Below are 25,059 nucleotides of genomic sequence, written 5' to 3'. Positions count from 1 at the left end.
GCGCCGCCTGTAAGAATTTGATCATTATGCGTGTCGCACGTGTTTGCCTTCAACCGAGGCCCATAAAAAATCCTTATCTCGTAAATTTGCTACGGTCATATTTTTCTTATCTTTGATTATCCTTTTCTGCTTCTAACCAGACCAAAGGCGTAAGCGTGCTGAAAAACAGCGGGTTACGCAAACATCGGATAGCCGTGATTGACAGTCTCACATCGTTATCGCTGAATCTTCTCATAAATAGCGCATTGCAAATGACAATATTAGAGGGCACTGTTTCTTTCTGAGATTTATTGCTGTTGCTTGGAAGATTGACGCAAGGATATCGTGAATATGTGCACGATTCAATAGCAGCGTGCTATATAGCCCTAATCACTGTTAAATATGGAAAGATACAGGGAAAACATACAAGAGGAAACGTATAAAAATATACATCCGCATAAACTTCCATAGCTTATTTCTTATTTGTCTGTTATATTTTTGTTTAGCGAGTTGTTTCTACGAAGATATTGAAGATAAATATTGTTCTGATATTTAGTGGAATGTAAATGAAAAAAATAGAGCAACATATATAGCTTGGTAATTGGTTCCGAAAGCAATTAAAATTTTGAGTAAGCAATTCTTCACTGATCACCCTGTGTAACCATCGAACGTAGACTGTCAATTAAACTACGATTTCAAGTTGTTTTATTTTTCCTTTGCTTTAATTATTTTACTCGTTTCAGGATAAAAATTGTACAAAATGGAAAAGAAACAGGTATTGGCGAGCGATACGAGTATCCCGGATCCTTTGAATGTTTTTGTGAAAAAAATTGGAAGAAGAATCCATGACCCGGAAGGTAAAAGGTAAAATTTTACCTTTCAATACACGGAACACAGAGTTTCAACATTTAAAACGTTCTATAATTTCATCAGCAAAGAAACATTGAAAGAACTGTTGATGACAAATTTAATGCCTAATCAACACCAACCGACATGTTTACCATATACAACAAACTTAGAAATATGTGATGAAATAAATGGTAAAGTTGAGGATTCTTCTGAAAACAATACGGACAAAGATAATGATAAGCAGGTTGAAGGAACGATAAAACCCGGGATTGGTAAGTTAATGAAATTATATAAAATTATAAAGAATCTGGAGTTATTAAAATAAAAATTTAATTTTGAAAGAACCTGTCAAAGAGGAAGAGGATGAAACAGAATGTTCTTCTAGTGACATGGATGAAATAGAATTGTCTTTTGATGGTAAATGGTTGAGGGATCATTTGCAATTCCCACTGAAAATGGCGATTAAAGAATTGGTCGCAAAGAAACCGTACGACCCAGTTAATTATCTTGGATTTTGGTTGATGCATTATAAAAGATGTCAAGAGCGTAATCAATGGCGATTAGAGAAAGATCAAGAGCTTAATTATCTTCGATCAGTGATCCGAGAACCGGTACGTGTAAATCAGTAAATAAGATATAATTAAAAGATTAAAAAATTAATGTAAGGCGATGTTTCAGATACCGGAAGTGGAAGAATCTATTCCTGTAGACATGGGAGAAGAAGAAGAGGAAACTAGGGACTGGAATTTTGAACATTACAACATAATGTGATCGTAAATTTTTACTAAATTGGTATTTTATTCTTTTGCTAATTACACTAGGAATATTTTCAACAACTTTTACGATTCATTTGTTGTTTAATCGCCAGGTAAGGTATAAGATAAAATTTCGAAATTCAAGCGTATTTGATACAAAATTGTTAGTAAATATTCAGTAAAAGAGTTATCAGATCAATTATAAAAGTGTCGGTTATAAAAACGATACAAACAACAAATAGTAGCCCGTTTAAAATCAATCAAACGGTTAAAAGCATCGTTAGAAATGATTTTACGATGTAGCGCACGCCGAGTAAATATCAGTGGTTGATTCTGAACCTTTTATCGATATTATTCTGTTTGCCTCGGCGTGGTTTACATTGGTTTGATCCACTTATTGAACGGATAGGTCGATGTCTGACCATAGGATACTTTTCACCCCTTAAAATCGACAGGAAGTCGCGTTGAAAGTTCGATAGATCGTTTCCAGGTGTCTCGACGTTCGACGAGACTCGGGTTTCGGCTACGTTCGTTCGGGCTCGTGTATTTCCGTGTTCGGGTCGCGGTTCCCATGCGAAGCTGCGCTCAGTTCGAATCGCGCAGCCGCTAGTTGTAGTTCCGTTCGCGGTTAACGAAAATACCGTCGAATATCGTGCGTTGTAACACGCGAGGAGGAACATTTCGATTTTCCGGCGGCGAATCTTTTTCCAGATATGAGGAGTATCGGCTAGCGAAATAATGACGTTGGCGCGGGGCGACGCGAACGGTGCAGCGAGACACGCGTTCTATGTCATTCAATTGTTATTGACGCAAGGGTTGGTTGCGCGGCCATGGCAGCCGTCGGGTCAGCGGTTTAATCGTCAGATGGCGCTGCGTTCGTTTCGGTCCACCCTGCCTGCGCTGGAATGCCCTCAACGAGGAGCCTCTCGAAGCTGTCGTCTTTCGTGGAGCTTTTTTCCACGCCACGATCAGGTGACCGGGCCGAGGCCCTTTTTCGACCCTACAAACCGTGCCCACGTCGTTAGGAATCAACCGTGAAGGGACGCGAACCCGTGAAAAGGAACGCGTCGACCCGTCAGCCTTGTGGTCCACTTAACGCGTAGGTAGTGTGTTGTGTTGTGCACCAAAAGGCGGTTCCAGTGCACTCGACTCGATCTCAATCTTCGCCATTTTACGGTCTCGATAGTTTGTGATACCGTTCAAGATTCGGTGCCAACCGTTCGCGCGATTTCGAAGCTGTCCACACGGGGGTTGTTAACCGAGGGAAGTGGACGAGGCCGCGAAGGGGATCGTGTTAAAGCGGAACACGGGAGTGTCGTCCACCATTTTGGCTGCGCGAGGTTATTCGATGCGTGCACCATTCCCGTCGTACCTTCGCTGTTTTCGCGTATGCCCTCGTGAAGTATCATTCGCGATGTCCACGAGATTATCCGCCGAATCGAGGGACGATCGGGAACGGTGTTTCGAGAGGTAATTGGGAATAAAATGATACGGTAAAATCGTCGTTTAAATGGAGCAAGGCGAGGGGCTGTTTTCATCGTCACCATCTCGACGCTGTCAGCTGGTGTCCTAGTGACAGTGTTGAAAATTGACAGTGATCGTAAAAACCCTAGATCGGTGTACCTTGGAAGCTAGCGGAAGTAACGCGACCCGACGATAATACCCAACATCCTGGATACGAAACGAAAGGGTAAAAAACGATGTCGCTCGAAAGTGGGTTACCATAAGTGCCGTCCCTGTTGTTGGTGAAAAAAAAAAAAAAAAAAAAAGAAGCTTCGGTTCACGACTGCACTCGTGATTCTCCGGTGACTGTGTTCATAATTTATTTCATTTTTTTTCTCTCTCTCATTTGCTTCGATACCGATTGATTTGTGAGGTTAGTGCAGCTGATCGGGAAGCGACGCGTTCGAGGGAGGCTGCCACTCTGGAGCGTCTCGAGTGCCGTTAACCTCGTTTCGTGGCCACCTCGCGGCCGCGAACGAGCCTGCTTTCGCGATTTTCCACGGACCATGTTTCCCACGGACTTGCTTGCAACGCGAGCCGAGATGGACGACGCTAGGTGATCGACGCGGATAACAAGTGGTTATGAAACGAAGGATCCCGTGCCACGGACACGGTGCACCAAGTAAGTTATCCCATAAAAACGCGGGAAACCCTGATTATTCAAAAAGATGTGCATTCAATCGAGCTACGTTCGTGTTGACATAACCTTTACAGTGTACTCTATATACAGTGGTGAATTATATTTCAGGCACAGATAAACAGAGAGAGAGAGAGAGAGAGAGAGAGAGAGAGGTGGATGAAATGGTGAAGTAGAATGAACTGTTTTCCGGTTCGGATGAAACGGACATTCGCGATGGAGAAGAAGTGACTGATTTTTTTTTTTCTTTTCTTATCCTGGATGGAATCCGGAGTAGTTGTAGATGTTTCGTGCGATTATTTGACCAAAGTGAACTGGTTTCTTGTGCTGGATCAGTGCTACGAGTGTGTGCCGTTTTTGACGAGGATTAGCTGTGCTTTTTCCCGTTACTCCGGTTCACCAAACACCCGTGAGTATCATTTTCATTTACCTAAACACCGATGGCCATGCATTTCTATATATCAGATCCTAAATAAAATTGTAAGAATCATGGAATCCATGAAATGCAGTAACGTACGATGATAAACGGTACAATTGGAAGAAATCGCTTGACTAAACATTCCTTATCATCTTGTTAAAGATACAACATCTGTTGTGTACAAATGAAGCATTGTATTTTTACACGTGTTAAACGTCGTGTTTCCTTTGTTGCTGTTATTTGCACAAGCCTCACGATTTATTTGTAAACGAGATCTCCTCTTCGTGTTTATTTTTATTTATCTTGTAAGCAAACAATCATGTGCGTTTATTATTTATCTTGTAAGCAAATAATCACGTGCGTTTATTTGCAATCTTTTATAGTAGGAACCTTCCTTCGTTACCAGTGGAAACAGCTGTTTATAGTCAGACATAATCAAGGAGGTAGTGTCCTAATACTTTGAAGACTGCATATTTCATGGAATCTATGATTCTACGATCCCAGAATTCTTTTTATATTTAAAAGAATCTTTATAGAATCGTATTCGAGGGTTTCGTTTAAAATTCAAAAATTCATCATGTAGATACTTTTATCTCCCTCGTAACGTAACTTTGGAGAGATTCTCGTGGATAGTCGGTTTAATAAATGTGGGATTTGACGATGGTAAGGCGGAAACGAATTCTGGTTCTATTGGAATTAGGTGAAGATTATATTTGTATAAACTAAACTACGACGAAAGTCATAGTGACTACGACTTTAGTCACCCTAGACGGTGAATTTCGCAATCATTTTTAACTTTGGTAGAGCAGAATATTATTACATTGTTATTTCTATTTTATTTTATATCACGATATTATTATTTTGTTATTTTTATTTTTTAACCACGTCTGCGTTAGGGTTGCCCCTTAGCGAAAAGGATACTAGAGAATGTCCACTATCCTACATATAAAAATGCCCGTTTATCGGTGCTTTGATAAACCTTCGTTTGTCGTTCTCGCGACATCCAGCTAGCGGGGTCGTACATTTTAAGTTTAATGCGAAATCATCGAACATGGAAAGCTGGCGGCATTCCAGTTACCCCTACCATCTCTCAAATCCGTTCCCCTACATACAAACCCTTTATACACAGTGGTAGTTCACGTAACACGTGTTCAACTGTGTACGTGACATACGTTGCGGGCATAGGTAGCTGCATAACTGCACGGGGAAGCGAATTTATTGGGAATGTAAATTGAAAGTCAACGTCGCTTAGATATCTACAGGCAGTCTGGTGTATTATTAGCCAGGTGTAACAAAATAGAAGATTAAGGAAGATAAGGAATCTTATTTACCACACTCGCTGATTAATGTTAAATTCAATTTAGAAAGCTCTTTATTTTTTCCATTACTCAGCTTTGAACAGTCATACTTTCATCGGTGAAAAAAAAAAGAAAGAAAGAAAGGATGGAACGTTGAATTACTAGAGTTTCGGTAAGAAACGCGGCAGCCACGAGGTAAAGAACTATTCTGCACTTTATGCACTTTTTCTTTCCCTTTTCTTCCCGCTAGACGCTTTAATTACCTGTGCAATTTATTGTTGCAGCCCGCAACGACAGCAAAATTAATGCCTGTTAATGCGCCCCGCGATATAGAGTGGCAATTTAAAAAAATCAATAAACCGCAACAGTGCGTTCCGAGCCTGTACAATTTATTCATACTTAACAATTTCACGTTATTATAGGATAAATAGTAATGATTCTTCTGTATTTAAACTTCCTGCTACACGTTATTGCACTTTGAAAGCGACTTTCATTCTTACCGGAAAGCCCTAGTGACGGCGGACCAGGGAGAGAGACCCAATTTTTCAGAGAGCAAACCGAACCGCTGTTTTTCCTTTTGCGCGTAACAAAGTGATTACTCGTTTGTCATCGATATCGTTCGACGTTCCCCTTTTTCCTTCGTCCTCTTGAATATCGTGGCCGGCCACGATTTATCAAGGAACGAGGACACGCGAGAGCGAGCGGCGGTCGGGGCGGGAACGTTTTCAAGAACAAATGTTCGTGAATTTCGCCTGACGTTAGGACGGGCCGAAAAAAAGGACCATTCTTCTTTTTTTCCCCTTCGGAAAACCACCCTCGTTCCAACGCGACGTTTTATCAATAACGTTGCAGAAGCAGCGCGTACAGTTAACGCGTTATTCATCCGGTTAGGCGTAGGTGTATCGCGGAGCCGTTTTCATTTTGCCAACTGAATATGATTTGCCGCGCGGATGAATATGTAGGTTAACGCTTTTCCACTTTTACCGAACCGCCTCCGAATCGTTCCACCGTGTGTCTCGGCTTCCGAACAGACAAATTTTCGAGATACGCTCGAGATCCGAAGGGAAATCAGAAACGATCGTGTCGGCGGTTCGATGAAATTAGGATTGATTTTACCGTGAAGTTGGAGAAAAAATTCATTTTATACCGAGCTCTCGTTGCGACGAACTTTGAAGAGAGTTAGAGATGACTCGGTTGTTGAACGAGAACCACTTTCCGACGACGGACCTGAAAGAAAGTCGCTTGATTCACTGTTTTACCGTGGATATTGCGTTACTATGGTATCTTCCTCGATTTCATATCGCCTCTCGTATTTTTCATATTCCAACTTGCGAGAAATATCGTCGAAAGTTCGCGGTAAACAGTGGATGCGCGACAAATAACGTAAATCGCGATGAAAACACAAAGGTGTCGCGTTTGCGAACGAAATAGATTTGAATCAAACATGCTATATTTATTTTATAAACACGCTTTCGCGTTAATTACCAATTTACTCGGTGATTCGAAAAGCGAAATGATGTTGGAAAGAAACGCGAATTTGATTAAGAGATAATGATTCAAGCACCTTTCCAGGAATACTATCGCAGAAAATTGGATTTCTTTTCTATTTCGTTCATTCTCCGCGAAGCTAGTCGCTCTGTTTCTTTTAATCCTCCCTGAACAAGGTTACAGCTCTATAATTTCGTTTCCGTTTAAACGGAATTCCCGATTCTTTTGTTTATGAAATCTGAAATTACTTTGTTCTTGGCGCGTTCGATAGGTGAGCTCTGTTCCGAAGAATTTAATATTAAAGTTGAAAAAGTATCAGAAACGATGCGGACGGTGGGTACTTGGAGGGAACGATTCGTGGAACAAAGAAAGTTGGGTAATGAAATTCATCAAAGAGTCGTTCGTAATATTCGCCGGTATACCGACGGATGTTTTCACGAGTATTCGACGAAGAAATTTTTGTTTTTCAGCGTTTTCGTGACGCAATGCGATTAGGAAGGGAGAAAAGGAACGTTCTTGCGCGTTCAATTTTAATACAGACCAGAGTGGTATTATTTTCCAGCATCGTGAATTAGATTCGCGTTAAATGGAATTCTCGTTTCCCTTCGCTGGTAAAAAGCTTTCTCCAACGTTCTCTTCGTTTTCCTTCGCCATCCCTCTGGCCTTCGCTTTTCGCTCAATTTCCAAATTCCAACCGGATCCAAACTGAACGCGTGAAAAAGACGATACGTTTGCTTTCGAAACACACGGAAGATTTCACTTTCATCAACGTAGGGTGTCGAAAATCTTCCCTCGCGTCGAAGATAGGGCGTTGTTTCGACGAGATTGATAACTCGCCGAGGCAATCCCGACTTTGCGAAATCCCTACACGTTTATGTACATAACCCGGCTCGTCGTTCGTTAGCACTGTTTGTTCAGAGATTAATAATCCCTGTGTCCTGGCAGAATCTTTGTTGAAGTTACATTTATATGTTTACCGATTATATCGCCGTTCGAATCAGTCGTTTCCAAGACGTTCCTAATTATCGTCGATTGTTAATTACCGAAAGATCTTTGAAAAGTTATTGATCCATCGAGGTTCTTTAACGCGTTTAACGCCACAGTGAAATTGGGATTTTTTAGGGACGTATTTAATTATTAAGAATAGTGATAATTAATTTTCAAATTTCAAATTTCAAGCTTTCTATTTGCCATTCCACGTTGTACCATAGTAATATTATTTAAAATGTTTTTCTATTGTTTTCGTTTAATTATTTAGGCGTGTGTAATTATGGCGTTCAACGCATTAACCCTTTCCATTCGTATCTCGCCATATAGTCATGTATTTTTCTAATTTTTTCTACTAAACCGATAAATTATTTTCATTTTGATCGAATATGAAAAAGAAATTCAGAGTTGATTGGTAGCCTTCTCAAATGTAAATACGAGTGCAAAGGGTTAAAGGTTGAAATAATAAGGAATGCGAGTTGTAGCAGCGCGTTATCCAATTTCGAAAATATAATCTGCCGTCGTAAAAAGGAGTAATGAAACAAGTTGGTCGCGAGTCGGCCAAGGAAGTTGGCCAGTCTCGTAAAACACGCGGAATTTTAATGAACAAGTTGAGAAATTTTAGTGAGAAATAAAGTGCAGACGAAAGGAAGTCTCTCGAGCGTTCCTGGATGCTCTCAAATTATAGTTGAAACGCCCCGAGTGGAGCTGAAGAAAGCGATGCCAGAAGGAAGAGAAATAAAACTAGGGAAGAAAAAGGATTTTGACTGTATTACGAATATGTACAGACGACCAACAGTTTTCCATGTCGTTTCTGTCTCGAACAATAGTTCCACCTCTTCCCGGCTCGTTTTCTCTTTAATATTTCATACCGACCCGAAGCTACGTCCAAACAGTAAATCTCTTTTACTCCGATTCTTGTTACGTACTTTTCTTGTGAAATTTTTCCACCGCAAGTACCAGCACAGGTGTTCTTCGAATCGCGTTAAAAGCGTGATAGTTAAATCCGAAAAGCGTGAAAACACGGATTTAAATAGGATTGAAAAGATTTCTTCTTGCTTTCATTTGTTCACGCGTTTCCCAATCGAATTTATTCGCGATCGCGATCGCCTCGTGTAAACACTCGAAGGGGTTAATCCTGTTTTGAAATTTCCCGAGCGCGTCCTATTGATTTTTGGCAAAAACCCTCCATTTATTCGGGATTAATTGATATTTAGGTTTTTCCAATCGGTGAAGTATTTGTTGGACGGTTTTCCGAGGGAATCGAGCGTAACGGTGATTCGCCAAAAGCGGCTTTCGATCACAAATTAGGTGAAACCAGTTTCAGTGATCCTGCATTTTTTATCGGATCACTGGTAAAAATGAAATTGGATAATCGTCGGCTAGTTTTCAAAATCCTCGCTTCGTTTTAAACAAAATTTAACTTTGAACGATTAAACGGATAATCTGGTTGCTTTGACTCTTTCATACGTTGCCAATGAAAGTCCTGTAGAATTATCTATTAAAATTCATTAATTTATTGCTCAATGAAATACAATTCTGCTAAAATTGATCTAATAATTCTGAGAATTCATATGGAGACGAAATTATCTCTTAAAAAGTTCATCTTTGAACGGCGGACCATAAAGAAACTCTTCAACCGAAAACTTTAGATCATTATCCTTGTATATCTTTTGCCAGTTTGGATCTCGATCGACCCAGACTCCGCTGTTTAAGGGTTAATGATCCTCCAACGATACCGTCTACTTGGATGATTTCCAATTCAAACATTTGCCTACGATTGATCGACCAGTTGATTGACACACGTCGAGAGTAGAATATTGCATGGTTGAAATACTATTATCAGCCGAATCTAACCCATCGACGAGTGTTGTTGGAACGAGTGTTGTTAGTCCCTGAAGCGTGTATCGGTCTCGTTAGCTTTATGTAATTATGTTCCTCCCGATTTGCAGTCCGATTGAAAGCCGCAGACTCGATCTGCCATTAATGCACGGTTCATTATCGTGGATAATTGTTAATTCGACAATAGGACTGTATGATCCTCTACACTACCCTATAGAGTTTCACTACTTTTCTAGGTAAATTGTTTACTGTTATCAACGAATTCACTGAAAGACCCATGAAATTTTCATAACACTTTGAATAGAATTGCAACCGCGCGACATCGGTGGTTAAAGCGTTGAAAGTTTCAACCTTCCGTGGTTGAAATGGGATGTTTGCGGGCTCAGGTTGCTAAGATAGTCATCGAAATAGTCAGATCACCTTACGGTCATTTGAGTCTTGAAAGCCGAGGTAGAATATTCTCACCGAAGATCGGGATAGCTTAATGGTTAGAACGACAAGCGGAAAATCCGGCATCGAGTTTCCCTCTGGTAATCCGATCGGCCGAAATTTTTCGATAAATTCTCAAGGGTTGAAGTTGCTGAGATAGAATTTGAATTTCAATCTCGGAATATCGTTAACGAACGTTTTAGGTAATGTTGGAGTTGTTAATCATTCAGATATAGCTCGTTGATATTTACCATACAAACAGGTGATTCTTTAATTATTTCCCAGTTTGTATTAGACTGTAGTGTTGAAACAGGTTCAACTTGTAGTGCTTGGCAAATATTCGGCTCGTTAAAGCTTCGGTTAACACGCTCGAGAGTATTTCGATAAATCGTTCCTAGACGCAGACGGTCGATTTACTTTCTCAAATATACTTGAAGATGAGGCAACAGTTACGGCTGCGATTCGGGTCAAAAGTTCGTATTCGCGAAAATGCGTGCCTCCGCTTTGATATCGTCACGTTTAGATTTTCTTTAGTTTTATTTAGCACACACTTTGACATTTAGATTCACCGATTATTCATATTTATTATATCGTTAAACTATTTTAAAAGACGAAAGTAGAAATGATCGAATTTTCACGTAGCTGATTCTGAGACCTGAACAGTCTGATTTAATTTCATGACATAAAAGTATCACGAAATATTACTTCCGACACATCAAATTAAAGCTTGAAGTATGAACGAAATAACTACCTAATGGTTTCGTCGGTTTTATAAATACAAAATGACTGGCATCGATTGGAAGAAACAATGATGGACGAGCTACCATTGATTGTTCTATTGTTTCCTTTAACGATCAGTCGGCCATTTTGTATGGAGAATATTGATGAAACGTTTACATAGCTATTTTCTTCACACTTTAAGCTTTAATTTGATGTGCTACAAGTACTATTTTGTAATACTTTTATGTCATGAAATTGCGTTAGACTGTACGTTTCACTATGTCTGACTAATTACATACTTGTACTACTTATTTTAAAGTCTAACGTAATTTCATGACATAAAAGTATTACGAAATGGTACTTATGGCATATCAAATTAAAGCTGAAAGTACAAGGAAAATAACTATGTAAATATTTCATGGATATTATTCGTACAAAATGGCTGACTGCAAGTTGCAACAAACACTGACCAATGTCGAAGTATATCAAACTACACTATACACAAATATTCGTATAATTTGTGGCTACGATACCATGAATGCTTTCGAAGAGAAGTTTCCTTCTCAATTTACTCGAAAATTTGGTTACGGCTTGATGAAAGCATCGTCGTTAGGAACTAAGTCGATTTCAGCTGACTGCAAGATTCAAGCTTAATTATGAAAGTTTCTCGTAAAGCATCGTTCCTCTTTATTATCGATCTACTTCCTGTCTTCTTTCCTTATTTCCAAATGATCAACATTCGAGAATGATGAACAAAATAGAAACCAAATTGAAACGCTCGCTCTTGGAAAACATCCCTGGAACTGTAAAAAGGTAAACGTAAACTTTCATTTTATTTCTTACACAGCAATTAGTACACATCGTAGAAACGATATTGATTTCTTCAATTTTCTTCAAATATTTTCTCCTCTGAACGTGTACAGTTCAAGATTCCTGTTTACGTTTCATTCCTTTCAATATCCAGTCGCGAAAAGACGGAAATTTCAAGAATTCTCCCTGACATTTTCCCTCCCTTCGTCACGTATCTAATTTACCCGGCGAGCCGAGTGTGACGCGTTGAAAGGGCGCCGTTCATAGGCATTCATCGAGCCGTAAAACGGATATAGAACGCATAGTTCCGACCGGGGTGGATAGAGGAAAGTGTATTCACGCGATCCTGTTGGCCAGGTTTTATCCAAGGACTCGGATAGGACATTAGGATATTGCGGCCGAACGAGGTACATCGTTATTCAACGGGAATCGAACATCTATGCGATCATCCTCGTTCCGTTCGTTCCGATAATTCGCATCGAGCCGATATAATAGTCGTTGAAATACCTTGATACCTCTGAAACGAACAAAGGCGAAAATCCTTGAAAAGTATAGCCGGGTAAAGTAGGCAAAATGGCCCTTGAACCAAATTAAATTCAGAATGCGTCAGTCGATAGCATATCAAAAGAAAATACTGTACACCAATTTTCAACCCTTTAAAAGGGTTGGCAAAAGAGACACCAGCTCGTGCCCAATTTCTCCTATTTAATAACATTCGGAAATTCTGAAAAAATTCTGATACACTACAAACACAGTAGCGCATATTAGTTGTAAAAAATGAAAAACCGAACAAATAATCTAAAGAAACGCGATTTGTTATTAAAAATTTAAGAGCACTACTTTTATATTACTGTGGTAATAACATATTAGTATAACTATTACTCTTGAATTTTTTCAGATTTTTTGTTATGATGCAACGTAGCTAAAAAAATCAAAAACCAATTATTTCGCATGAAAAAGTAACTTCTACTTCGAATTTTTAATTCCTTGTTTTTTTAGAATATGAATTTGAATCCATTTAAAAGTATTTAATACATATTCTGAAAAAAAACAGGAAATAAAAATTCGAAGTAGAAGTTACTTTTTCATGCGAAATAATTGGTTTTTGATTTTTTTAGCTACGTTGCATCATAACAAAAAATCTGAAAAAATTCAAGAGTAATAGTTATACTAATATGTTATTACCACAGTAATATAAAAGTAGTGCTCTTAAATTTTTAATAACAAATCGCGTTTCTTTAGATTATTTGTTCGGTTTTTTATTTTTTACAACTAGGATTTGCAATGAAAAAATCTGAAAAAATTTCCTAATATGCGCTACCGTGTTTGTGTTATTAAATAGAAGAAATGGGGCACCACTCTTTTGCCCCCCCCGCATTGCCCTTCTGGTTAAGATAAAGGGTTGAAAATTGGTGTACAGTATTTTCTTTCGATATGCTATCGAATGACGCATTATGAATTTAATTTCGTTCAAGTTCTTTTCTTTGAATGAAAAGAATCAAACTAAACTGGAATATCTACGAGACAAACAAAGTCTTTATTTCGGCTGAATTTACCGTCGTCCACAGATTTATGTTATTTCCTTATGAGAACAGTTTTTCAGCGGTAGTTGGCGCGAATAAATCTGAAAATAAGGAATTGCCAGGGCAAAGCGAAACTTTTTCGTTGCTCCATTTTTCAGCACCGCGAACGAACGGTTTCCTTGGTTTCTCCATTGGTTCAGCAAAGTAGCCTGCTTTTCCTCCTCGTTACTTCCGTCTTCGATTCCAGATCGATACGATATTTTCTGTTTAGAAAATTCACCGATTCGCCGTCGCGTTTTCTTCTTTATTTCTTTTTAAATATAAAGCGTTTGATGCGTGTATCGTAAAATCTGTCGAATTACCGGTCCGTTGGGAAACGTTGAGAGGATGAAAATATTTCTTTAGCTTAATTCAACTCACTCGGTTGGCGCAGTGAAATTTCTAATGGCATTAAGGTATTACACACGGGCACGTGCTAAAGCTGTCTGAAGATATTTCACGCAGCCCGGGATAATTCATGACCACATCCTGTAGAAACGGTAATATTCCTGGTTTTCCCTTGACGCCTTCCGCCGTGTAAATCACCTCGTCCGAACCCTATCTTAAACCACCCTCTTCCTGAAGACGGGCAGGTCGAGTAAAGTGGATAGAAAAGTCCGGATGTCATTTTTCCGAAAAATAATTCCCGCGGTCTGAACGGAGCAGACGTCTCGTCTTTTCCATTAAAAAGTTTGATTCCTCGATTCGAAAGGTGGATCCATCGACGGAATGAAAGTTTGTCATTTTCCCGGAAGAAAGAAAGAAAGATATTCGAACGTCGCGCGAGATCTGACTACGAACCCCATCCACCGTCCCGTACACTTTCGAATATTCTCTTTGTCCGTGAACGATCATTTATCATCCGGTTTTCTCGTTGATTTTATTCGGATTATACCGCCGCGACAGCTATTCGTCCCATTCATTCGTACCTACTAATTGCTCCGCCATCCCCCCTCCGGGTTTCAGCTAACGTTGAGATATTTGCATACGCGAGAACAACCGTCCGTGGAATTCTCCCCTTTCCCGACAAATCACCCGTCGAAAGGACGGATATTACGCGCGCGTGTATAAATGGAATTTGAAAAATCTTAGTTTTCTAAATATCGCTGTTTCTTCCGTTCTTGGATTACAAAGTGTCCGTGTAAAGATTATTGTATATTCGGGAGCTTTGCGGGGGTGTCAAAGGGTGCAATATCGCTATGGCGGACTGCGTGCCGTTTTTTGGGAAAAGGTTCTCCGGGTCTTTATTTTTTGAAGGACTGAAAAATTCTATTATCGTTTGACGTACAATCAAAACAATAGATTGCATAGATTTTTTAAAATATCAAAGGTACGAAGAACCTGTCCAGTAAAATTGAACATTTGATTTTGAATAGTTACCATTTCTCACAAAATATTTTTTTCTCGCTGATAAATAAATAAATTAGTTTCAAAAATGTATTCACGACAAAAAGAAACTCCCCCTTAACTCTTTATTGGTGTAAGGAATTTTCTTCTTGCATCGAAAAAAATAAAACCTGAGTGGGTTACCATCAACACCTACCTTTTACGCCAGGAAAGAGCAAGGATGTAGAGGAAAATATCACGCGTTCGTTGGAAACCGTAGAGCATCCTGCCGTTTAAGCGAATGCACACCCCTTGTCGGGCACCTGTGCGAAATACACGTGTGCGATAGGTGTATCGATTCCACGGAAACAGGCCAACGACACCACTTCGCCGGCTATGTGCATCGAATCCATTCTCTCTTCGAACATCCTTATCTATCGTTGAAGAAAAGGAAAAAGAAATAAAATTGATTTTCGTCTTCGAAAATACGAAGGGATTAAGGGGCTATACCAGTGTAACGCTTTCGAAAAATCGATTTTTTTTGCAGTTTTTGGAAGTCTATACTCTCTAGAATATCATATTAAAATTTTAAGGTCGAATCTCAAATAGTTTAGGAATGGCAGCGTTCTAAAGAGTAACTTATCTCAAATTTTCTGCAGCTCTAACTCGAATACAAATTATTGAATCGACTCGAAACTTTTTCAGCGTGTTCAGTACATGTTTTGTCATACCACGAACCAGAATTTTTTTGATTGGATGAAAAATGTCAATTTGGCATTAAAAAAACTACTATTTTTTCAGGCTAAATTCCAAACTTTTCTTCAAAACGTCGCCATTTTGTCAGATTTTGATATTTTTCAAAAATCCTAGTTCATGGTACGGAGAATACATTCTAGTTTAACAGCGTTTTTGTTATTTTTCATTTTAAGCACTCAGGCGACGGCAATCACTGCAGCAGTGGAGCAACTTTTTTTTTTTTGGAGCCCTGGGAGATAGCGCATAAGTCGCTTGTTTTTTATTATTTTTGTACCAAAAAATTACTATAGATATATGATTTGTAACTAAATACATCCCTGAACTTTAAAAACATGGGATGTAATATTTCTTCAAAAAAAAAATTCCCGAAAATCACCTAATTTTAGTGCGGTCACACTGGTATAGCCCCTTAAACGGAATATTTAATAACCCGGTATAAACTGGAGGAATAACGTTTCGGTTATCGATGTCCACTCGAAAACTGGATGCAGAAAGTTTCGCGGGTAACGATATGAGTTTTTAAGGGTGCAACGCGTATACCCAGCCTTTCCCTCGGAAATTCAATCGTCCGTTATTGAAATATCCAGGAAAGTTTGATTGAATCAGGCTGTAACTTCTGCCCGTCCGCGTGTATCCGTTGATTAAACCGAGGTATCGATGTATTGCAATTACACTTTTTTAAAAGATTCTCTTTTTTAATATTTTCCGGGGGTTGCGATGTTAATGTCCTTCTCAGTTAGAAGCAGCGAAATTCCGCGGGAATTCAGAAGGCACAGGGTTGTAATAACTGTCAGATGTTGAGATGTAATTACCAGGAGCCAGTGAGAGGAACACCGGTCGCTCATTTCCAGGGAAGATTTGTTTTGCTACGCGTTTCGAACGGTGACGCTTGAAATGACGGGGATTCCATCCGGAAGGTTGGAATTCGCGCGAGCCTCTCAGAATTGGAAATATCGGAACGTCATGCCCAGAAATGGTGCCTTAATTATTGGGAACGAAAAAAGATTTCGATCGCGCCCGAATGTATCGCAATTATCGATTCTTCGATCGGGAACCTTAGTATCCATAACTTTCCATTAACCGGCGCGTTGTATCGCCGGGATTGTAAAAAGAATTCCAAAGGTGTAGAAGGAAAAAGAAAGCCATCTGTCTCAATTTCTTCTCGCCTAACCCTTGACCGTCCTTTCCCCCTCGCGAAACTCCTCTCGCCGCTTCGTTCCGACAAGAAACGTGCTCGGTAAACGACGTAACTTTTATCGACGAGCATCATCTCGACTTTGCAAACTGAGTTGTTACAAGTAAAACGGGCCTCGCGTCGCTTGATGGGCGAAAGGTTGAAAGAGGTTCGATGTCGTTTAAACTTCTACGAGGGTTCGACGCCTCTTATTCCCTTCGCGAATCGTCCCGTGCACGGTCGCCGTGAAAAATAACGACAGAAGGAGAGAAGAACGGTTCTTACTCTTCCTTTTTCGGTAAACCTTGCCTAATGGAATGGAAAAGAGCATTCGTTCCGCGAGAAAAGCAGACTTTGCTTCGCCGTTCCATTATGCAAATGCAGTCGATCCGGTGTAATTGATCGTGTAACGAATCTATGGAAAGGGAAAAGGTGATTCGATTCTATTCATAGATTTTATTAGGATATTGTTAATGAAATCTACCCTTTGGCTACCAAAGGTAACTGTGATAAACAGCAGAGAGGGTTATTTTTTTATTCTCGTCAGTTGATTCGCGTACCGACACGAAATTCGCTAATTATTTGAAACATTCTGCCGTTCATTATTATCTGGTAATTATTCAGCAATGAAACCTTTCGTTCGTAGCCAAAGGTTATCATCGACATGATATATTAATATAAATACATGTAATTTACATCGTTATTATTACTTGTAAATTGTTGATTGTAACGATTGCTTAATGACAGTGATGTTAATTGGAGTGTATCGTTAACGCTAATTAATTAATTATACCGTTCTTTGAAATAATAAACTGAACCACTGAATGTTTCAAACGATATTCGTTAAAATGCTGATTCTTTTTGAAGTTTTCAAAGATGATCGAAAAGGATCATTTTTTCCTGTTCGATTGACAAGCGTCTCTGTTCTGGTTGCAGAATTCTTGGCATGCGTAGGCCGAAGAAGGAATCAGGGGGTGGATTGAACAGGAGCGTGGAGCATGGCGTAGTGTTCGTTTTGGGGGTTGCTGGCAGATCAAAGGAGGCGAAAGAGGGTCTGGCCGGTCTCGAGCGATTCGAGGGCCGGTGAGCATCGCGACGGGGCGAGCAACCCCGTTGCCTCGGCCAACGTCTAACAACCCTCCTCCCGTCTGTCACTGTCGACGAACAACAGAACAGGTAAGGGATGCAGCATTCTATTCCGTCAAAAGAATTTCATCCCCTTCGACGAGGCATTAACCTTTACCGGATAAATGAATCTTAAACGAGAGCTAAACGAACGGGGGTGAAATTGACGATGATCTACCTAATTAAGAGTGAATTCATTTTTATATTACGTAATTACCAATTTATTTTAATATTACGTAATTACGAATTTATTTTAAGTCGAGTGGGAATTCGACAATTTTTTATTTCACCAACGCCCGTGTTTTTCTCTAATTACTCGGGGCTTCTTATTATCATGTAGATAACGTGGCTTTTGCTAGAGGTGTTGAGACGACACGGCCGCAATTGCGGTTTGCACGTCGCCAAACGTTTCGTGGCGGTATGTCAGGTCGGCGTGCTAAACCACGAAATTCACTCTCTAAACCACGATCCCCTGCTTGAGAGCGTATCTATGGGGTGTCTAGGACGCTTATATTTTCCGAAGAAAATTCGAAAAGACTTGGAAAATTAATTCGATAGCGATGGGACGAAAGAGTCTTAATCGGTTGATATTCCCGGATACATTTTGCAATTCTAAGTTCCGAAGCGTTGAGTAAACCCGCTATATTCCGTAATCGTGTAGAAACTCAAGCAGCAGTTAAGAAAGTGTAGTGTTTGAACTTTAGAAAGCGTAGAAGTGCATATAGGAAGACGAGCGCGAAGTAAGATCGTTAAGATTTAGCCCGCAACTTTTGTAAGGAAATATGAAATTTTCGATAACAGGGACATTAATATGATAGTCGAAGGAACATGCAAACGAAGGGTTGATTCGAGCAAGGAAACCCCGTCGAGCATCATTTGCAGAGATCATTAAGAATTTACTAATTTACGCTTCTTCTGGAAGGCACTTCTGGTTTTAAATTGAAGGGTCAGTTCTTGAAACAGTAAGGGTTTCTTGAAGAATCCTTCAAACCAAGGGTTGTATACTTTTTAGTTGAAAGAGAGGACGGGTTGCAGAAAATATTCATAAATTTTAGACTCTTCCTTTAACCCTAGGATTGACGAACCACGGAGAGAGTCCCAATTTTAATTTACTTTTTGTTTCATATATTTTCTAAGTTTGCTTCTCAATTGAAATGATTTACGAATCAATTTTAATTTAAAATGAAACGAAGGGCGAAATAAATTAGAATACAAAGTAAGTAGGTACCATCCCAAACTTTGGAAGTTTCTTTTTAATTATGCGCTTCAAAGGGAAAATTTAAAATATAGGGTACGGAAAATATAAATTTGAAACTTTGTGTTTTCTTTTCGTTGCGAATGGGATAGGGAATAAAATGAACTAGGATTTCCGGTTGATTTTCGGATTTTCAAAATTTCCTTTTCATTAGACACATGGTTATTCGAAGTAAAGTTGATACATTTTCGAAATTTCATCAACCGGAATTAAATGAAATATTTTTTTTATCTTCGATAATGTAACATTATGCATACAGCATTGTACGTGGATTCGAAGAACACTGCAGGCGATTCATTTGCATTTGTAATGTGCATGGTCGGGATTGCACTCTGGAGAGCAATAAACATTACATAATAAATAGAGCAACATAATGGGTAGTCGTAATTGGTCGTTACACTATACGACTAATTAACCTCATAGATACAAGATCGGTGTTTATTAATTCGATTTTACTATTTTCCTCTATTTCAAATAGAATATCTCTTCGCGTTAAAGATCTTTTAATTAAATAAAATACATTAACCTTTGATCGAGGTTAATCAATGAGAAAAAGCATTAAGCAACGAACGGTGAATGAATAGAGACAGGGATGCCGAGTTTGTTGTTTCAAAATGAAAGCGTTTTATTCCAACAGGAAGTAACTACGAGTAGATGAAGCTGCGAATATGCAGGCTCAGATGGAATTAATCCCATGGGATTAAATGTTCATCGTGCTAATGTCTATCGGCTTTTTCCGTTCACCTAACGAACGAAAGAGCTTATGAATGATGCCACTTACCATAATTCGATCGTGCATAATGTAATAAATTCATCTTGAAAAGAAAAAGAAAAAAAAATTAAGTAAAATCGAAGGGGGTAGAAATTCATAAAAAATTATATTTTTATCAAGTATTGTAATATTAAGAAAAATATAAAGATTCCTATTTCAAAAACTTTCGACGACGAATTGCTAATCGATCGATCGGAGTAGAAAAAAATAAACGGATTATCGAGATTCGGCGATTTATTCGACCGTGATAGACCGGATGATCGGTAGACGATGATACTTTTCGAGCGAATTAAAAGGCTCGATTTAGGCGGGCCTTTTCCAACCCCCTTTTTCTTCATCAACGGCCATAATGGGTTCCCGGGAGTCTTGTTTCAGCCGCGATTCTATTAAAAGCAGCCAGTCAAGATCCTTTGTCGGCCGGCGACGAATAGGAAACGAGGATGGAGAAATTAATCTCTGGCGATTGCACGAACGTCGCATTAATGTCCGTTGACTTTCTCGGCAGCCACTCGAAGAATACAGGGGCTTTGAAACGAAAATATACGCGTGAAACGAATGACAATAAAGAGGGGGTCGTTTAGAAATTGCACCAACCACAGTCCCGAACGCGATGATTAATGAGAAAACATCCATTAGTTGGTTTTTTGCGGCCGGAAATGCCGGGGAAGAAAATTCTTACGAATGAAACCACGGCGGAAAATGGTTGAATTTAATAATTCGAAAGATCGATAAAGAATTTCTATTACATAATTGATAATTCGCCCTCAGATTCAGGATTATTTGGGGTTGGATTTCGATGGTCGTTTCGGATTTATCGAACCCCTCGATGGAAAAAATAAAGATCGAAGGGCGTTCGAGTTGATTTCCGGTTCGAATAATGGCGAAAATGAGAGTGGTTCGGGTTCGGTCGTTTCTTCGAACGAAGGGGTCGTAATTGTCGGGGTGTGGCGATCGTGGATTTCACGAGGGTTGCGACTTCTTCCATTAATTAACACGGAGAAAGAAACGTGTTCTTTCGATAAGATAAATTTCAAAACTTTCAAAACAATGGAGTAATTGAATCGTTCTTTTGCATTGGTAGCTGGAGATTCTCGGTGAACGTAGAATCGTCGAGTTGCAAAAAGATTTGGCAAGCTGGTGATTTAAAGGATCGAGCTTTGTTGGACGGAGTCTGATGCAAGGTTTGAAAGGCATTGCAGTCTCGTTCATCAATCAGTGCGCTTAAAATGAACTGCGCTCCGCGAAGCGCGTTTCACCCCTTTGCTTTTTATCTTTTATGCTCGCCCCTCGGATCCACCATTGCCGTTCAATATTGTAGTAGACGGGAGGGTGGGAAGAAAAAATCTCGATCTCTGCTAGAACGAAACCGTAAAATTCTCATTCGATGGTTAATTGCGCGGACTCGCAGTTCCCGGGGAAATTGATTCTTTCTCTCCTCTTTGCAACGTTTCGTCCTTGCTAAAGAACGTCAAAAACGAGACCAAGTTCGGTTCTTTTCTTCTTTTTTTTTCACGTGTTCAGAGAGCGCCGACATGGAATACTCGATTCGAACAGGCGAACGGGTTTCAATATCGAAACGCGTATGTTTAATTAAAATGAGGAGGTGACAAATTATTTAACCGGAAGCGTGTTACTGCAACGTTTGCAACCGGGGGAGTTTAATTTGCCAGAAGTTGAAATCAGGTTAAATTTTCCTGTGGGCAAAAGATTTTTCCGTGATATCGTAGAAGAAGAAGCCTCGGAGAAGATAAGGATCCGGGGGTAGTTTGTTATTTATACCCTTATTAATATATGTAGAAACGAGAGGACGTGGTAATTTAGTCACGTATCATGAATTATTTTTTTCCCTTTTTAATTTATGCATTCACGACCTGAAAAACGAAGTACGTGACGTGTTCTACATGGTGGAAATTCAATATTTTAATATGACATCGCTTTTTCTTGGGATAAGTTAATATCACTAAATTACATTTCTGGAATTTTTATTAAAAGAGGAGGTAAATATAAAAATCCATATCGAGTTTGAAATTACTGAAAATAATAGCCTTGACATTTTTCTGAATACATTAGAGGCTTGCTTTTAGACAGACAGGTTTGCGATAGAATGAATGGAGAAAGTTGGAATACTTTCTAGAGGCAAAGTTTCGATGGTTAGCTGCTCCTGTCGGGTGATGAAAGGATGCCTTAACGTCGGGGAATTTCATTTTAATTGTCAGAATTTCTGGTCAATTATGCGTTCTAGCATTTGCAAATTAGCGTAACTAATACACGATATAATTACGTATTTCAATTTTCCTTTTTATTTAACTTCATTCGATTCGAAGAATACATTCAAAGAAACTCGTATTTCTCGAATTCGCTTTATTATACGCGATCGTCGATAATCGATACGAAAAGCGATTTATAAGCCCCGTTAAATTGCATAGTGAAAACCCTTTAAGCGAGGCTGGGGATCCGGTGCCGTTAAAAATTACATTACCCTCACGGAGAAAAGGGAATTGTACTCTTCGATCTTTCAAGTTCCCCAGATTTATTCATCCCCCGTGTCGTTCTTGATACGAGGATCTACAATTTCATTGGCGTTTCCTGAAATTTCACGCCGCTTAAATGGGATTTCTTTCACGATACTGATTCCATTACGTCCGATTTCGTGCCACCGAATGCATCGAATCGATGGCTTACAATTTGTCCGACGCGGAATCGTTGTTATAATTCCGTCTAACCGATCGGATATTTACGAGACAGAAGAGCAAATTACGAGTGATAAATGAATAATCTTTCTGTCATCGAGCGATTTTCCGCTGATAATTTATCCCTTTTGAAATTACAGTAACGCGATTGAACTTAATCAGATTGAAACGTCGTTAACGATAATTATTAATTCATCAGATAACTGCCCTATTAGAAATTTTGTTGGGAACATAGGACTCTTAAGATTTATCTTTCAACTGGATGTATTACTAATTTAATGAAATTAAATTTTATTCTGTTCCTTTGGATATTATTTTCTCAACATAAGAGATTTTCATTTGAAAATCAGGTTTCCACGGGGAAAATGATGCCCTGGTTTCCCATCCTTCCCCTTAGGCTTCCCCGGGGAGAATGACAGTGCGTGGGTGGAGGTTCTCTATATATACCTAGGTCTCTGGCGGACCGCCACTTTTACGCGGGAAAATTTGAATAATTCTCTACTCTGTTATTCGCAAATATTATAATATATAATTATTTTCTTTCTAAATTACTTTTAATATTAATATCATGAAAATTAGAATTTTTAGAGTCTCGTTTCTAGGGAAAATATTTTCTTTTTCCTTGATCGAGTGATATATTGCAACTGACGATAGGATTTAGCGAAAATAATATTGTTTAATACCTAAGAATAGTCGTACGATCGAACAGTTTCGCCATCAGTTTCCTCGAAACATCGAAACTGTTGATCGAAAGGGGATCACAAGGTTCGATGGATCGAATCGTATTCTCCGGATGGTAGCACATTACACGTCGATACCGGGAAGACTTATATTCCCGGTAAATTGCATCCTAAAGGTGAAGTCCGCGATTCACGATAGTAATTTACCGGGAAAGTAGGTCCCTGCGTCCGTACCCGTCCCATAATGTTCTTTCATCCGCGGAAGACAATTTAAATTGTCTGAAATCCGTAGTAGAATTACTCCGCACGGTAAATTGCACGAACATTCTGCATGGCTCATTCAATCTTCCCGAACCTGAAATTCGTGACATTTCCGTGTTTCCGGGGGTCTCGTTGGATTCGGTATGAACCAAGACGACCAACGAAATCGTCCTCGCGCGTTTTGAATAACTTAACCGAGATACAGGCGTGTCTTAGGTTGATTTTCGACAAGCAACAATTTATAACAAAATAATTGAATTATTTCCACGGGTCTTTCTTCCCTTTTATCGTTAGTCTGAAAGACTCTCCCATCTTTTTCTCCCCATTTGTCAGCCACTTCTCAGGGCTTGACAAGTAAATCCCAACAACGGAGACTAAATCTAATTTTCATGCATTAAGAAAATTTCTCCCTTTTTCTTCGACACTCGGAGACCTGTAAAACCTATCGAGAATTGTAACTCGGTAAATATCGGCCTCGCTGTAAGATACGGGAGGAAAGTTTTCTCGTTCGATAGCCTTCAGAGGCTTTCACCAGGGGATGATCGAGTCTTGGCCGAGGGGGAGGGCGGATGTTTGCGTCTAGAATAGAGCGGAAACGGGACGTCGTTTTTGAGTATCGAAGAAACGAATGAGTAGTCGGAGCTTTATTTCAAATTGAGTTGAATAAGGGTGAAATTCTATCCATTATATAGTACTCTTGAAAAGCTTCGAATTTTGAAGAAATTTCAAGCACCCTAATTAACACTAGACTGTCGGACTCACATCCGTCAAAATAAGTATAGCACGTATGGATTTTTGGAACTAAAGAGGGGAGAGATTCATAATTCTATTAAAAAGTAACATATGTTTGAAAAAAAATTATTTAATGAGTCAATCTAGTGTTGACGAATATTCAATTATTCATTAACTTCTAATAGAATTCAATATTTTGATAAATTTTCTATTAACCCCTTGACGCCCTTAGCTTCATATGTGGATATTTAATTTGTATTTTTCTCCATTTTTTTGCTTTTTGAATTCCTGTCAATATAAAATGAATAATAAAAATTTTCTCACTATAAAAAATCCTCCCTGAAGAGTTTAATTCTCTTATTATATCCAATTTGGTAATTGGTCATTTTTGCCCGATAGTGTACGTTTCTAACAGAATCGCTGATGCTCGCAGCTCGGTTAGATCCATTGTAAACAGAAGCATTTGTCACTAGCTGGCTACTAGACGGTATCCCTCCAGCAAAACCCTTCCCAAAGCGTTGTCCCTTTTCAGTCCGCGTCAACAAACTTCGCTCGTCGTCGAACCTGGGTCTGGTGGATGTCGCTCGATGAGGATCAACCTCTCGAACAATGGCCGCGTATAAGGCAGCCGAGTACAATACCGTCAGCCAAAATGTATCTATTGTCGAGACACTGTGCGCGAAGGTGGCTTAACGCGAACGGCCCATTGTTGCCGTCTCATAAATTTTCACCTGTTCGACGATCACCGAAAGCATCTTAACAATCCGAATTCTATATCGTAAAGAAAAAAAATGAAAAAAAGAAAGAAGAAAAAAAAAAAGAAAAATGAAGGGTAGCGCGATGAAATCACGAAGAAATCGTGCGGATCGTACTAAACTGGAATCGAAAGCGGTTGGATACGGATGGGGTGAGAAACGTAACACCGTTTGGTAGACGATTTCCAGAGCATTATCAATGACTGCAGATGCTTTTACCGGACCGTTTGTTTTACGATCGATATTATTCTTCGGT

The 25,059-nt window shown here is 39.3% G+C and overlaps 1 protein-coding gene across 5 annotated transcripts; it reads left to right on the top strand.

Moving 5' to 3' along the window:
* Positions 1 to 308: 308 nt before the first annotated feature.
* LOC114873837 lies at positions 309 to 17,703 on the top strand. 5 transcript variants are annotated; one of them, XM_029182569.2, is made up of 7 exons: positions 309 to 608; positions 723 to 843; positions 913 to 1,100; positions 1,171 to 1,439; positions 1,507 to 1,601; positions 3,197 to 4,132; positions 17,470 to 17,703. In XM_029182569.2, exons 2-5 carry the CDS (start codon positions 740 to 742, stop codon positions 1,597 to 1,599), a joined length of 654 nt encoding a protein of 217 aa, XP_029038402.2. In that variant the 5' UTR covers positions 309 to 608; positions 723 to 739; the 3' UTR covers positions 1,600 to 1,601; positions 3,197 to 4,132; positions 17,470 to 17,703. The 5 variants fall into 5 exon arrangements, with proteins under 5 accessions (XP_029038402.2, XP_029038401.2, XP_029038398.2 ...); XM_029182568.2 differs by having other exon boundaries at positions 2,295 to 4,132; XM_029182565.2 differs by having other exon boundaries at positions 309 to 576; positions 1,507 to 4,132.
* The last annotated feature ends 7,356 nt before the right edge of the window (positions 17,704 to 25,059 follow it).

Source organism: Osmia bicornis, chromosome 10 (genome assembly GCF_907164935.1).
Source record: "Osmia bicornis bicornis chromosome 10, iOsmBic2.1, whole genome shotgun sequence".
Lineage (NCBI taxonomy): Eukaryota > Metazoa > Arthropoda > Insecta > Hymenoptera > Megachilidae > Osmia > Osmia bicornis.
This window is presented reverse-complemented; position numbering and strand designations above follow the sequence as displayed.

Coding starts and splice junctions, on each gene's coding strand:
- LOC114873837 (XM_029182565.2), top strand. CDS start 740: ATGGAAAAGAAACAGGTATTGGCGAGCGATACGAGTATCCCGGATCCT. Junction 1,101..1,170: donor AACGATAAAACCCGGGATTG/GTAAGTTAATGA, acceptor TAATTTTGAAAG/AACCTGTCAAAGAGGAAGAG. Junction 1,440..1,506: donor GATCAGTGATCCGAGAACCG/GTACGTGTAAAT, acceptor GCGATGTTTCAG/ATACCGGAAGTGGAAGAATC.